Below are 13,612 nucleotides of genomic sequence, written 5' to 3'. Positions count from 1 at the left end.
TCCAATGGGTTAAATTGCAAATGGCACCAGAAATTACAATGTGCTTCTAAAACAGTACAGTATGAGAACAGGCATTGGATTCTATTTGTCTCAGCCTTTTCTGATATGACCAACCCTGTGAAACAGAGCTCCCAGTTAAATGCCTATGTGAACTCTGGAAAAGTTCCTTTTTCACAAGCACAGTATTCCAACTCAAGGCTCATCTACTCAGATAAACACCAGAAGAAGAATTACAGTCATTCATGCAGGAAGTTAGTTAATAAACTACAGGCAAAATCTGGAATTATTTTATTGTAATTAATAATGTATTATGATGATTATGGTTTGGCTGAGAACAAACAGGCCAGCCTGAGCTAGTCTGAGATAACTGCCAAATCTTCTGCACATGTGGCAGATGGTGGAAGCATTTGAGAGACTCCTTATGCATAAGAACTCTGTATTAGAGGGGCTCAGATCCAATGCAACAGCAAATGGGTCATGATAGAGGCATACTAAGCATAAACTTTAAAGCCTTGGGCTTCATCCAAAAAAAGGTGAAAAAGAAAGAATAATGCTTTCAAGGAATGTGAGGGGAAAGTGGTTGTACAACCTATGTTGACTGTTGATTGATGACAGAGAAGAAAACTGTGGCTCATGACACATGCACTAAATTTTGCAGATACAGGGAATGGAACGACAATGTTTGAACTCAGTGGAGCTATATTCCCCTCTAATAGGGCTTATTTTAAACTTCCCTAACAGCTTTCATGAACATCACAGGGTAGTTTGGAAACCTTACAACTTACTTTGCAATAAACCTTATTCTTCCAAAGAACGTAATTCATTTTGTGTGCTTACATCTAATCTCTAATCTCTTTTGGCTCATCTTACTTTAAAAAAAGGTTTTGAACTCTAAGAATGTTCCTCAAATACTCCCTCTAAAAGTCCCAGGGGGCAAATGCTAGAGTGTAGAAGAAGAAGACAAGACAAGAGATGAAATGTAACCTCATACCACTGAGAACTCTCTTAGCTATATCGCATGTTCAACCCAATGCAGAAAATCCATCTTCCTCTCTAATCAATTTCTTATGGTAACTGAAGCAAGGTAAATTGGAAGGAATAGGCATTTATAAGCTTAAAATAAGGAGTCCAACTTAAAAAAATAAAAAAATAAAAAAAGAATGAAACAACTGTTGACATCTGATGCTGCCAGTGTCCTTCAGCCTTTACAATCCCTTCCCCAAAACAAGCAAGTTTGCTGTACTACTTTCTGCACCAATGTGCTTTACAGAGCAGTATGTAAGCAACACTTTAAGCCCTGGCTTATGTTGACTTCATGAAGAGAGCTAGATGAGCTCTCTCAGGCTAGGTTTCCACATGGAGATCTTTCAATCCTTTACTTTTTGGCAAGATTTGGAGATGCAGGTGCTATCTGAACCAATTCAGTGTCATCAAACTGGGGACCTGCTTGTCTTTTTGCATTATCCATGAAATGAGAAGCAGTCTGAAAGTATAAATTTACCAGAAACGGCATTACCCTTAGAGATATCAGCCCACATCTCTATAGAATATTGCACTGCCAGCTCACGAAGAGAAAAAGTTTTAAAATATAAGCAGAAGCCACAATTTAAGTTGTCAGAGAAAACCCAAGTTGAGTTTTTATGAAGAACATGGGATTTCTGTCAGCAAACATTGCTGCCTCTAGTAATGGACAAAATACCAAAATTTCTCTCCTGCGTGCTAATGTAAATCAGATATTTGCAGCATATAATTTATTTTCTGCCTGAAAAGAGATGCCAGCAGAGTCCTTTACAACAGAAATGCAAGAGCAGATCATGCCAATTATGAAAAAGGTTTATACTAATGATACCACTGAGAAAATTTGTATGCCCTTCACATATCTACAGGGATGACAGTCAGGAGAATAATCATCTTTCACAGAAGTTCATAATATCAGTGGCAAGGCATACCCTGAAGCTGTAACAAAAACCCTATTATTTTTTTTATTCAGAGTAGAAAAAAACAGTTGTAAAAGGCTATGTGAGATTGGATGAAACCTTAGGTACCCACACTGCTGTGAAGGACCAAAACTTACGCTGCCAAACAAAGCCAAAGTCTCACAATCTCTATTGCTTTTTATACCTGATTTCACATTATAAATATGGCACACATTGTTGAAGATCATCATAAACAATTTTTTCTACCTACAATATGTGTTTCTGCAACCAGGTTTGGTAAGCATGTATTTCATTACCATCAGAACTCATAAAAATATTTACATTTTACACTTCCTAAACAACTTTTGCTTTTTCAAGCAATAACATACACTTAATACATAAAATAACCCCCACCCCCCCATGTCCATAAGGAATGATTAATTTTGTAAAAATAAAGAATTAAAAGTTCAGGGAATGCCACAATATGTCTGAATAGCTGTAATTTAAACACCTCATGCCTGTGCTTTATGACAAACCTTTTAATTAAATATTGACATAGTATATTTCATGAAACCTCATTTAGAGGGTCTAGAAGAACACGTTACATCCTTTGTGTAATGGAAAGCAGTCATTACTTGAAGGAAGTTCTACTTCACATTTGTAGATGATAGACTCTCTGCAAAATATGTATGTACCTGCACACTGCACAGAATAAGTTAACATACGTACACATTAACACAAATAAGCACCCAGTGTTTGAGTGGCACCTAGAACTTGAGGAATACTAAGAAAAAGTAAAAAAATCACTTATTTTGGACCTCTTTTTTTTCCCCCTCCGCAGGGAAAATCTGCGTGGTTTGAAACCTGGGTGTGAATATTGCACGGTGGGAAGAGCTCTAATAACTTCACTCCCAGTGGAAAAAAAAGAGAGAGACATACAAAAATGTGGGCACTAGTGACATTCTCTGATTACATGACTGCCAGCCTCTAAATTTTCCACCCTCTCTCCCACTTTGAGCGTAAGGTTCCTGTTCACACATAGAGAGCTCCACAAAAGTCCCTCCTGCCCACATCTCATTTCTCATTTTCTCCTTCTGTTACTGCCTGAGTTCTATTCAAATTATTTTCTTAAACGCCTACTGTAAACTTTCTCTGGTCTTTGCATCACGTCAATGCTTGCATTCCAAAGAACCTAGCCATGTTCATTTGAATTTCTATCTAAAACAAGCTTTTTCTGCAAGGTTAACAAATGCTCTGATGTCAGCTAAAGTAACCTTCTTTTTAAAAATTTTTAAGGTTTGCTAGATGAAAATTATGCCCTTTATCCCGACTGCATGCCCAGTTTGACTAACACAGACTATTCCTGACTTATGTCAAAGGCATGTTTTCATCAGAAAATGTGAAAAGTAAAAATTATATCATACCTAGTTAAATATCCTAGAACTTCTTCAACTAATTTGCTGGGTTTATAAAACCAGAACCACTCCAAGAACCTTCTCTCCTTTTGTGATTAAACACTTTTTTCTAACAGAAAGTTGATTTTAAAAAGAGGGCACTCAAACCGACCCCATAAAATTTTAGATTGCCAAATTTTACAGCTGTTCCTTATCTCTATGATGGTCTGACCAAAACCTCAGAGCTGACAGCTCCAAGTTCTGCAAAAGTTGGATTATGAATCTTTATTTCTCAGATGTGCATACAAGCCACCAATATGAACCTACTTTAAGCTTAAGTAAAAGAAACAGGCATACTAGTGGGAGCATGTTTTTATGCTCATACCCATACGTAAGGGCAGGATGGAGTTGTCTCTTTTTTCATACTGCACAGACAGTGGGATAGAACCCCAATTCTCACTTCTTGCTACTTGCAGGTACTGCCGCCTTCTTATACTTGCAAAGGGCAAAACAGGTGGACAAGACCATAGCTCTAGTTCCAGCCAACTCCAAATGCATGTTTTGAACCATGTCACCAGGCACATACAAGCTGTCTGCTGCCTAGAGACCATGGGAAGTCTCCCTTTGTTCATAAATTGATGAGGCAACCTGCAAAAATCATGTCCTATTTCAGAAGTTCAAGACTGCAAATAAGGTCTGGGCTTCTTAATATTTTCTCTTACATCTTCAACAAAAAGTTCTTCCTTAGTCTCCTACTGATGTGAGAAATTTGCTTTTTTTCCCCACTTATTGTATTTGCTATTTTGGGTGCTCAGAAACCTCGCAGCTTTAGAAGTTTGCTTTCTCTTCTTATTCCTGTTCCGTATGTGCTATTTTAGCAGCTATTCAGAATGAATAGTATTTATAAAGCTTAGATAGGTTTTCACTTAGCAAAGCATTGTTACCTGTCAGCATCCACAGTCACATCATGAACCCCTCTCTGGATGACGTCTCGAGAGGCAGCGAGGTCTGGTATTCGGTTCAGACTTCTTGTATATAGGTTGAGCCCTCCATCTGTCATGTACCTGAAAATAAATTTGTGGTCAATCGGTGGGACATGCAGCCATCTGGCAACCATGTTTCACTCTGAAGTTAATGGTCTGTGAAATTCAAATGTTTAAGGTACAGGTTGTCTTATTAGGTGGTAGACTTATACTAAATATTGCCATTTTATATGCCCAGCACAGGGAGACTGGGTATCTGCCAGTTTTCTGGGATCATTTTGCTGTGATGGCTTACAGGCCAACCTCTTTTACTAAAATATTTTAGACTGAAACCCTCAAGTATCTTCAAAAACACATTTTAAATACCGTGGGTTTGACAAAAAAATAGCACCAGGTTCAAGAAACAACACTCCAGCTAAAAAAAAAAAAAAAGGGTAAAAGAAGGAAAAACAAATAAGTAGCATTTATCCAAATGGTAACAGAAATTAGGAACCCACTCATAGCCCCTGCTGGAATGCAGTTATTCAGATATGAAACAGATATCCACCGACGACCTTATAATGATATTAAAGAATGTTTCTATGTGTGTTCCTTTTGCTTGATTCACACCATTTCATATTATAATGAATGTCTAATGAACGAAACAGTGAGTACAGTGCTGTTTACTCACAAGAGAACCATTAAATGTTTGTGAATTAAAAGTACCAGCAACAATTTCTAGAACATCTACCTAGAGTTTAGTTGCCTCTATGAGCAGGTGCAGCCCTTGAGAGCAAAGCTGCAGCAGTGGAGCCCTGTGTGGTAGCTCATTTTGAGGAGGCATCATGTCCTGGCTTGCAGTATGGATGAAGGCAACCTCAAGTGCATTAAAACACAAAGGGTTCCTTTGATTATTTTTAACAAAACTCTGAAGCATTTAATGCTTGGCTAAGACATGGCCTGCAGTTCAGCAAAGGATTTCTGAAACCTTGGTATCTGGAGTTTAGAGAAGGTAACTTCACATTTGTTTTCAAGTGTAAATTAACAGTCACACATACTATATTCATCTTTTTATTTAAGCCACAATTCTCACTTTTTTTGACAGATTATTTAGCTAGGCTTGAATTATCCAAGAGATTCCACAGCTCTAGAATTGCGTATTAAATTTTGCTGTATCTTGAATGCAATCCAGACTATGGGTTTTTTCCTCTATAAGTAAGGGCTGAATGGAGAGACTTAACAAGTGCAACAGGCCTTCCTCACACTAATTTCTAATTACTGCTGCATTCTTGTCCCCAAGTGTTTAAAGTAATTAAACTGATAATGGAAGAGGCATAAAGGAGATAAGACTTTACATGCCTCAGTGAATCCTGAAATTTCAGAGTTTATCAACTTGTTTTTAACATTTACTGCACTTAAAAATGTTAACTGAGCACAGTGCAACTTACTATCTCGTTATCCTTATTACAGGTGCAAAGAAAAGTCACATAAGATGACTATATTCATCCTTTAATGTGATAAGCTAATTAATACAACTCATCAGGCACTGCAAAGGGTTCCCTTTTTATTATTTAAAATAAAATCATGCATCTGTCAAAGCCAGCATTAGTATTTTCTTTATGATAAGAGGTCCTTAAAGTATCATATTTTCCACATGCATTTTCTCTTTTCTAGCACATATAAATATGGTATCCTACTTGACTGTCATTACTGCTGTGTTGTGGACAATGTTATCAGCAGTGCTCCATACACAGATCACTGAGACAGTAGATCAAGCAGATATAGGAATATGCTTTCTTTATAGTTTTGCTTTTTCTAGAGATCTATCTTGGGATGGTGCTTGAGATGAGACACTACTCTAGAGACAGCTTTGATCACAGACTTAGATTTGCCTTTAGGAATGTCTCACACTCAATTTAATCACCCACTATTCTCTAATCATAGCTATACTTCAAACTAAGAGATTAGATTGACAGCAAGAGTTCTAAAATTATAGAGAGTGAAGCAGTGTGGTGTGACATGACCATGTACTCTATGGAACTTCTATTCAACACAATGTTACATCAGTCAGCAAGCAGCCTTGAGATGCCAACAGCAGCACTGAATGACAATTTAAGTATTGAGTAAAACTGTTAACATGGCTTTTGTTTTTCAATGATGTTCTAGGATTTCTAACATACATAGGACTGAAGTGACTTATGTTCCTAGACTGATATAAGAATTGTTAAACAGTAATTTGAGACAAAGGGAATGCAGTACCGTAAAGTCAATCAATTGATTAAGCAAACAAAAATAAAAATTGTCATTCTTCCTCCTGGATATACCAAGAGAGTAACTGGTCTAGTCTTTTACGAAGAGATATTGCTACTGCTCAAATGCTATGCAAAGTTGAAAAACTGCAACAAAGGCGTATTACACAGACTAGACAATATCTGAAGTGGAAACAGAGAGAAGTCTGTGCTGTCAACAACTGCTTTTCATTAGCTGCATCCAATGCCATACCTACCAGCTCAACCAAAACATAAAAATACCAAAAGAAGGCCTATCCCAGGGAAAGCAATGCAAAATGATGGTTCACCACACAACCAAGAAGTTGCAGTAAGTAATACTGGAACTCAAAATTCACAGCAAAGTCATCTTGATGTTAAAGAAGACCAGAATTTGAAGGCAGCTGAGAGTATCTGGCAGATTAGAGGTTTGGTTTTTTATACGTATATTTGAATAATGCAAATATAATGCAACTTCTACTTGTGTGCAAAATTTTTTAGAAAAATCCTTCTAAACCCACAAATCATGCATTAGTTCAAATGGGAAAAAATTGATGCTTACCCACTGTTGATGTCATCAGCTCTCAGGCTCTTCCCAAGAATGTCTCCATCACTCATGTAGCCACCAACGTCAGCTTCAGAGGATATGTCCAAATCACCACTTCCTTTCTCACTCATGTCGATCTGTGCGATATTGCCAAGGCGAGAAACAGCTGCTCGGCGGAGCGGGGTGGTGTACATGAACCGAGAAGGGTCTGTGTGTATGAAGCGACTTGCACTGCTGCGAGGATAGCCAGCACCCAAGGATGGAGCATCTCCTGCCTGCAGCCGAGGACTGGCCTGCCCCAGCCTCCAAGTCATAGGGGTCGAGCGGCTGGATAAACTTGGGATGCTTCTCCCGTTCACTTCAGTTGTCACAGTGCTGTCAAAAGTTGTCTCCAATGTGCTGCCAAACAGAATGGAGAAGTCAGTGAACTGTGCTTGCACTGTTCCCAAGAAATCAGGAAAAATGAAGGTTGGAAGAAAGTGTATTTGTTTTTAAAAATTCTCTGTGTGTGTACGTGCTTTCACCATATGGACACATGTGCTTGTATATGCCCTCAGTACTGAGGCCAGTCCTGTTTAATACCTTTATCAATTACCTGGATGAGCTGATTGAGTGCCCCCTCAGTCACGTTGCAGATGACAGAAAGCTGGGCAGGAGTGGTGATCTGCTGCAGGGTGGGAAGGCTCTGCAGAGCCATCTGGATAGATATGCTGAGGCCAATTTCATGAGGTGCAACAGGGCCAAGTGCTGCACCTGGGTCACAACAACCCTGTGCAGTGCAACAGACTGGGGGCAGAATAGCGGGAAAGTAGCCTGGTGGAAAAAGACCTAGGGGTGCTGGTGACAGCAGCTGAACATGAGCCAGCTGTGCCCAGGTGGCCAAGAAGGCCAGTGGCATCCTGGCCTGGATCAGCAATAGTGTGGCCAGCAGGGCCAGGGCAGGGATCATTGCCCTGTATTCAGCACTGGTGAGGCCACACCTCAAATCCTGTGTCCAGTTCTGGGCCTCTCACTACAAGAATGGCATTGAGGCACTGAACATCGTCCAGAGAAAGGCAACAAAGCTGGTGAAAGGTCTGGAGCACAAGTCCTGTGAGGAGTGGCTGAGGGAGCTGGGGGTGTGTAGCCTGGAGAAAAGGAGACTCAGGGGAGACCTTACCACTCTTTACAACTCCCTGAAAGGAGGCTGTAGTCAGATGGGGCTTGGCCTCTTCCTCTAGCTCACAAGTGACAGGACAAGAGGAAATGGCCTCTAGCTGAGACAGGGGAGGTTTAGATTAGATATAGGGAAGAATTTCTTAATGGATAGGGTTATCAAGCACTGGGACAGACTGTCCAGGGAAGTGGTGGAATCACCATTACTGGAATTATCTAAAAGACTTGTAGGCATGGCACTTCAGGGCAGGGTTCATTGGTGGACTTGGCAGTGCTGGGCTAGTGGTTGGACTTGATGATCCTATAGGCCTTTTCCAACCTGAACAATTTTATGACTCTGTAATTCTATAGCCTCTACTTGTGGGAATGGTGCCAAGCATCTGGCATCTTAACTAAGACTAGAACAAGAAAATATTGACACTAGAGGCTCTGCTAATCTGTGTGTGTGATTGAAGGTGCTATGGGAAAACTATTTTTGTGGAAAATCCACTGTATGGATGTGTGACTTAGTGTGATTGAAAACAAATATATGCATGGAATACTTGAGAAATGTTTTGTGTGTTACAAAATTAGCAGAGACCCTAGGGACCAATCAGGCAGCGGTGGTTTATCGGTAACAAAATTAAAATAAAAGGGAGCTCTCATGGGAAGAAAAGGGAAGGAGAGCAAAAAAAAACACCTGGAGAGCTCAAAATTGTAATACTACATCAGTGTATCTTTTTCCCATTGCTGACATATTTATTTCTTACATTTAAGTATTTCCTTGCATTTGATCTTATTCCCAGCATCTACTTAAAAAATTACCAAATATAAATTTATAGACTTCTAAGTAAATGTGTATGAAACAATAATTATCTTTATGAATGAATGTATAAGACACTTTGACAGTATGGTATATTAAAGTCACATGCAATTTGTTAAGGCAGTTTAGTGTCATAGCTAATTTTCCCTTGCAAGTCTTTCATTCATTCAGCAACTAGTAATACTCTCCCATGGTTGGTATTTTTAGCAGTCTACACAAAAACAGTATACCTGTGGCTTATCTGGGTCCCTCTAAGGCTGGACATGGTTTCTTCCAAATTCTGTCTTAGGTCTGCTATATTCTTGACAGTTCTCATTCTTCTTGTTTCAGGGTCTTCCCCTGGAAGAAAACAGTAAAACCATCATGCACTTTAGCACGAGTTTATAAGCTCCACAGCTGAGAATGCACACATATTATTGTAAATAGGGCTATCCCTTTAATATTTTAAAAAATAAAACTTCATCCTTTCATTAATAAAACACATATATGATTTTAAATAACATATGGTATGTAAAAAAACCCAAACCACTAAAGTATCCCTGTTAAGGCACAAATCTATTAATGAAACTCTGATTTACAGTGTTGGGATTTTTATCCTCTGTAATCAAGGCATGATGCAGCCCCAGACCACTTGACACATTACAAAGTCCCTTTTTAGTCCTTGACATTTTACATAACTCAGTAGGAAGAAAAGCCACAGTATATCTGTGTCTGGAAAGAACTGGGATGATGCTTAAAACAGCTATTCAGTATTCACTTTACATCCAGGCTATTTCAAAGTACTCCTTAAGTAAGGCACTTAACAAAGCATCTTTGCTGGACTGTAATGCTTTTCTGAAGAGCAACATTTTTCTTCATATGGGCTAAAATAAAATATGCTTCTTGGGATACAAATCTGAACACTCTAAGCACATGCAGCATTTATACAATTATGGCTTTCAACAGCCTTCAGGATTCATAGTGAAAAGCTATTCTCATATCTCAGATAATGAAGCTTTCAGAACTTCACCTGAAACATCCTGAACAATGTTTGACACAATTAAAAATAAATTTCAGAAAGGAAAAAAGTTATATATGATAGGTTACAAAAGAGAAACATTAATAGTAAGTCTCAAAGAAGCCTCCAGTAGTCATACACAAAGAAACAGAAATTAAGGTTTTCCAGCAAATTCATAGATCAAGGAAGTTTATTTAATTTTACTTTTGAACAATAGGAGAATTTCAAAAGAAATTCTGTTGCAAAAATTACTGATTTGTTCAAGGCTGATGTTCTACTTCCGATCATGTCCTGTATCTGTTGCATGTAAGAAGGTTGGCAAAAAGCATCAGTTTTAGAGTCACATGTAAAATGCTGAACTTCAAGTGCAAATAATTTCTTTTTCGTTCTTATCAATTACAAATTTCACATCATACGCCACAGCCCTTCTGCAGTCAGAAGGTCTATTGCCCAAACATTCTGCAGGCTGTTAAGAAAAATCTCAACTCCTCACACTACACAGAAATAAATGGTTTGATATATATTCCATATAAGCTTTAATTCTTCCTCAATAGGCAAATGATGCATTGTACTAGCCAACATACCCTGCAGTTGTGGCTTAACGTCAAGCTAGCTTTCACAGCAATGCCAGTTTGAGGCTTTCCCATCTACTCTGCCCTCGTTGTGTCTTCTGTCCTCTTTGCTGCAGCCAAACAGTCCTTTGGGCCATTACTTTTGTTTATAATGTTTGCCTATTTTATAATGCAAAAAAAATTCTTCAGTACTTTAATGATGCTAATGTCTATAAACATCTGTGTTAGCACCAGGGAACTGACAGTGGGATCAACACCTGGGTAGGACAGAAACAATGGGGATACAGGCCCTGCACTGCTGCCAAACTCTTTCTTCTCAAGCCACACCCCAAGGCCATGACTGTTCATGATATTTAGCTCCATAAAATAAACTATCTGCGTACATTTTTACACGTAGTACCTAGCAGGAGGCAAACTTTCACAGTCACTGCAATTACAACTGCTCCTGTGTTTCCAGCTAGATGAGCTGGATAAAGCACTGACAATCATGCACCCATGAGTCCCACGTGCTGTTTGCTGAAGTTTCTGCACCACCCTGGCGATTCCTGCAAGGCAAAATGGCTCATTCGCAGGCTAAGCTGAAAACAATTATTTCCTGTTAGACTGAGACTGCTTTTTAAAGCCCAGACAATTTCCAGGCACATTGTCCGTGCCTGCCTCCAGGCAGTTTTCTGTGGTGCACTCAGTTCCTCCCTGTCACTGCCCTTTGCCTTCCCTGCTCTGCCAAATGCACTCAAATTGACTTCCAGGAGCACATTATATTCCTGCCATAATACCTATATAGACAAGACCCAGGAACTGTTACCTGCCTTGCCTTGAATCAGAGGTGAAAGAGTAGCTTGTTCGTATAAAAAATTTTTCTATTTACACAGAAAGATGAATTTCAGAGTCTGTGCAGGCAGAATTAAAGGCAAAGCAATACATTACCTTTATATTTATTTGAAGAACTGAATACAATTCGTTTTTACAGTGACCTTGCCCTTTTCCTTCCTTGTTTATCTTTGTCAGTTGTCCTTTGCTGTATGTTAACACTGGAAATTCTTCCAGTAAAAATGACAGCAACTGTCTTTTTAATATGTATTGCCGAGTAAATGGCATAACAAAGCCTTGAGGTATAATTGTAATACATTAAATAAAAAGGTACAAATATGGCAAGCTGCCAAAATATGTTTTCACAGTGAAGATTTCACTTTCAGACAAATTATACCATAAAATTGGTGTTATTCTTTCCTGTAGAGGTGAAAAGTTTGAGATCTAATCTCTTTTGATCTCAGTGACACAGAGGGTAATTTCAAAATGTTTCCACCAGTTTTTACTAAAAAAAAGCTAAAACTGAAGTTTTATTATATTAAAATAGTACAGAGTATCATGTAAAAATTCTCACAACTAACTGTTAGAGTGGTTTAAAAGGAATTGTTCTTTGTTCTTTCGATCATTCTCCAAAGGCCATGTCACTGGAATCCTGCTGTACCATGGATGAACAAGTCAGAAAGTATAAACAGTTGAACATGACAGTGAAGGAATTTTCTGCACTGAGTACAAGATCCTACATTCTCATGACAGCACTAACTCCCCATCCACATGAAGCCTCCTTTTCTACAGAGGACCACAGGGATTATGAATATGTTTGTTTTTCTGAAAACTAGCTACACCGTGCCTACTTTGTGAGATACCGTGGTGCTTATTGCATCAGGATTGGGTTCAAAGGGATCCCAGACTCCTCTGGGATCCATGTTTCCTATAATATGGCCCACTGCCATCATGGAGTCTAGCCATATTTGCATGACCTAGCATATGAGAAGTGCTCCCTGCTTATCTCAAGTGATTCTGGTTTGTACAGTAAAAAAAAGCCATTCTGTTTCATACTTAGGGAGACTGGGATAAGACTAAAACCAGGGTACCCTGAAACTTTCTATCAAAATTCTATTCCTCTTAGAAGAAAGGCCATTTGCACGAATCATTTGTAGATTCATCATTTATGTTAAACATGAATATTCCAAAAGATTGTCCCCAAATTTTTGCTTATAAACAGTGAACCATTATTTCCTCAGTAAATTTCTGAAACCTACATAGATTTCTTCCACTGTGTGAGAGACATTCACAGGAAATCAAAATAGACATTTTACAGAAACCACTAGATACCTAAGTTAGACTTTTACATTCACATTTCTGAGGCTCACCCATAACTTCACATTCAATAATACTGCTCGTAATAATTTCTGTTCTTCTGCACATGTAATCACAGCCCAAAGCAAATGGAAGAGTAACAATTCCATCAATTGTCTGATTTGCATAAAAGGATTTACAAATAATAAATATCTCCCCAGAGAACTGTCCACTATTAGATATTAACTTGATTCAGAAAGGAAGGAGTTTTACTCTGTGACTGGGGAAACTGAGGCTTACAAGAGAAGAGGGATTTGTCAGTGACACACAGCTGAAGAGGAGCAGAGGAAGGTTAGAGCTCAGTCTCCTGTGCTTGCAAGCCTCTGATCTCTAGCAGAAGCCCTTTTAACCTACTGGTACAGTCTGATAATAAAAGGTAGGCATACAAAGGGAATTCATGTTTCTATCTTATTTTGAGATAACAGCCTTTTACACTACACACACAGCAAAAGTTTTGTCCTTAATGTTTAAACACAATCAGGGCTAACATATCTACCAGCAAGAAGCTCCAGGCTGGATATATGCTATATAACTTGGAAAAGCAAGCAGCTACTTCAACCATTTGACTGGCTGAAGAACAAAGCTTTGGAAATGAACACTTTGAGCACTCTTATAAAGGGCTGGGAGATGAAAAGTAAAGCCAGTAACACAGAAGCCTTTGAAGCACCTATGGCTGTGGACTTCAAATACACACTGGCATGCACAGATATAACAAAGCTGGCTATTTAAGCTAAACCAAAACCCTGGCACTCACAATTCCACATGTAGGGGTGAAATTATCTGTAGGGGGCCAAGGGAAGGAGGAAAAAATACTGGAGGGATAATTTATAGGAA

At 38.8% G+C, this 13,612-nt stretch overlaps 1 protein-coding gene across 12 annotated transcripts in view; it reads right to left on the bottom strand.

Annotated features, from left to right (window-relative positions):
- NAV3 (neuron navigator 3) overlaps positions 1-13,612 on the bottom strand; it is a 508,081-nt gene that overhangs the window by 100,246 nt on the left and 394,223 nt on the right. For all 12 annotated transcript variants that reach the window (XM_085045498.1, XM_085045490.1, XM_085045433.1 and 9 more), the window contains 3 exons: positions 9,274-9,382; positions 7,102-7,485; positions 4,255-4,374 (listed from right to left, as the gene is read on the bottom strand). In XM_085045498.1, coding sequence (XP_084901624.1) covers positions 4,255-4,374; positions 7,102-7,485; positions 9,274-9,382 — 613 coding nt within the window. The remainder of the gene's footprint in view (positions 1-4,254; positions 4,375-7,101; positions 7,486-9,273; positions 9,383-13,612) is intronic.

This window comes from Lichenostomus cassidix, chromosome 1Aa, assembly GCF_008360975.1.
Source record: "Lichenostomus cassidix isolate B80296 chromosome 1Aa, HeHo_3.0, whole genome shotgun sequence".
Lineage (NCBI taxonomy): Eukaryota > Metazoa > Chordata > Aves > Passeriformes > Meliphagidae > Lichenostomus > Lichenostomus cassidix.
This window is presented reverse-complemented; position numbering and strand designations above follow the sequence as displayed.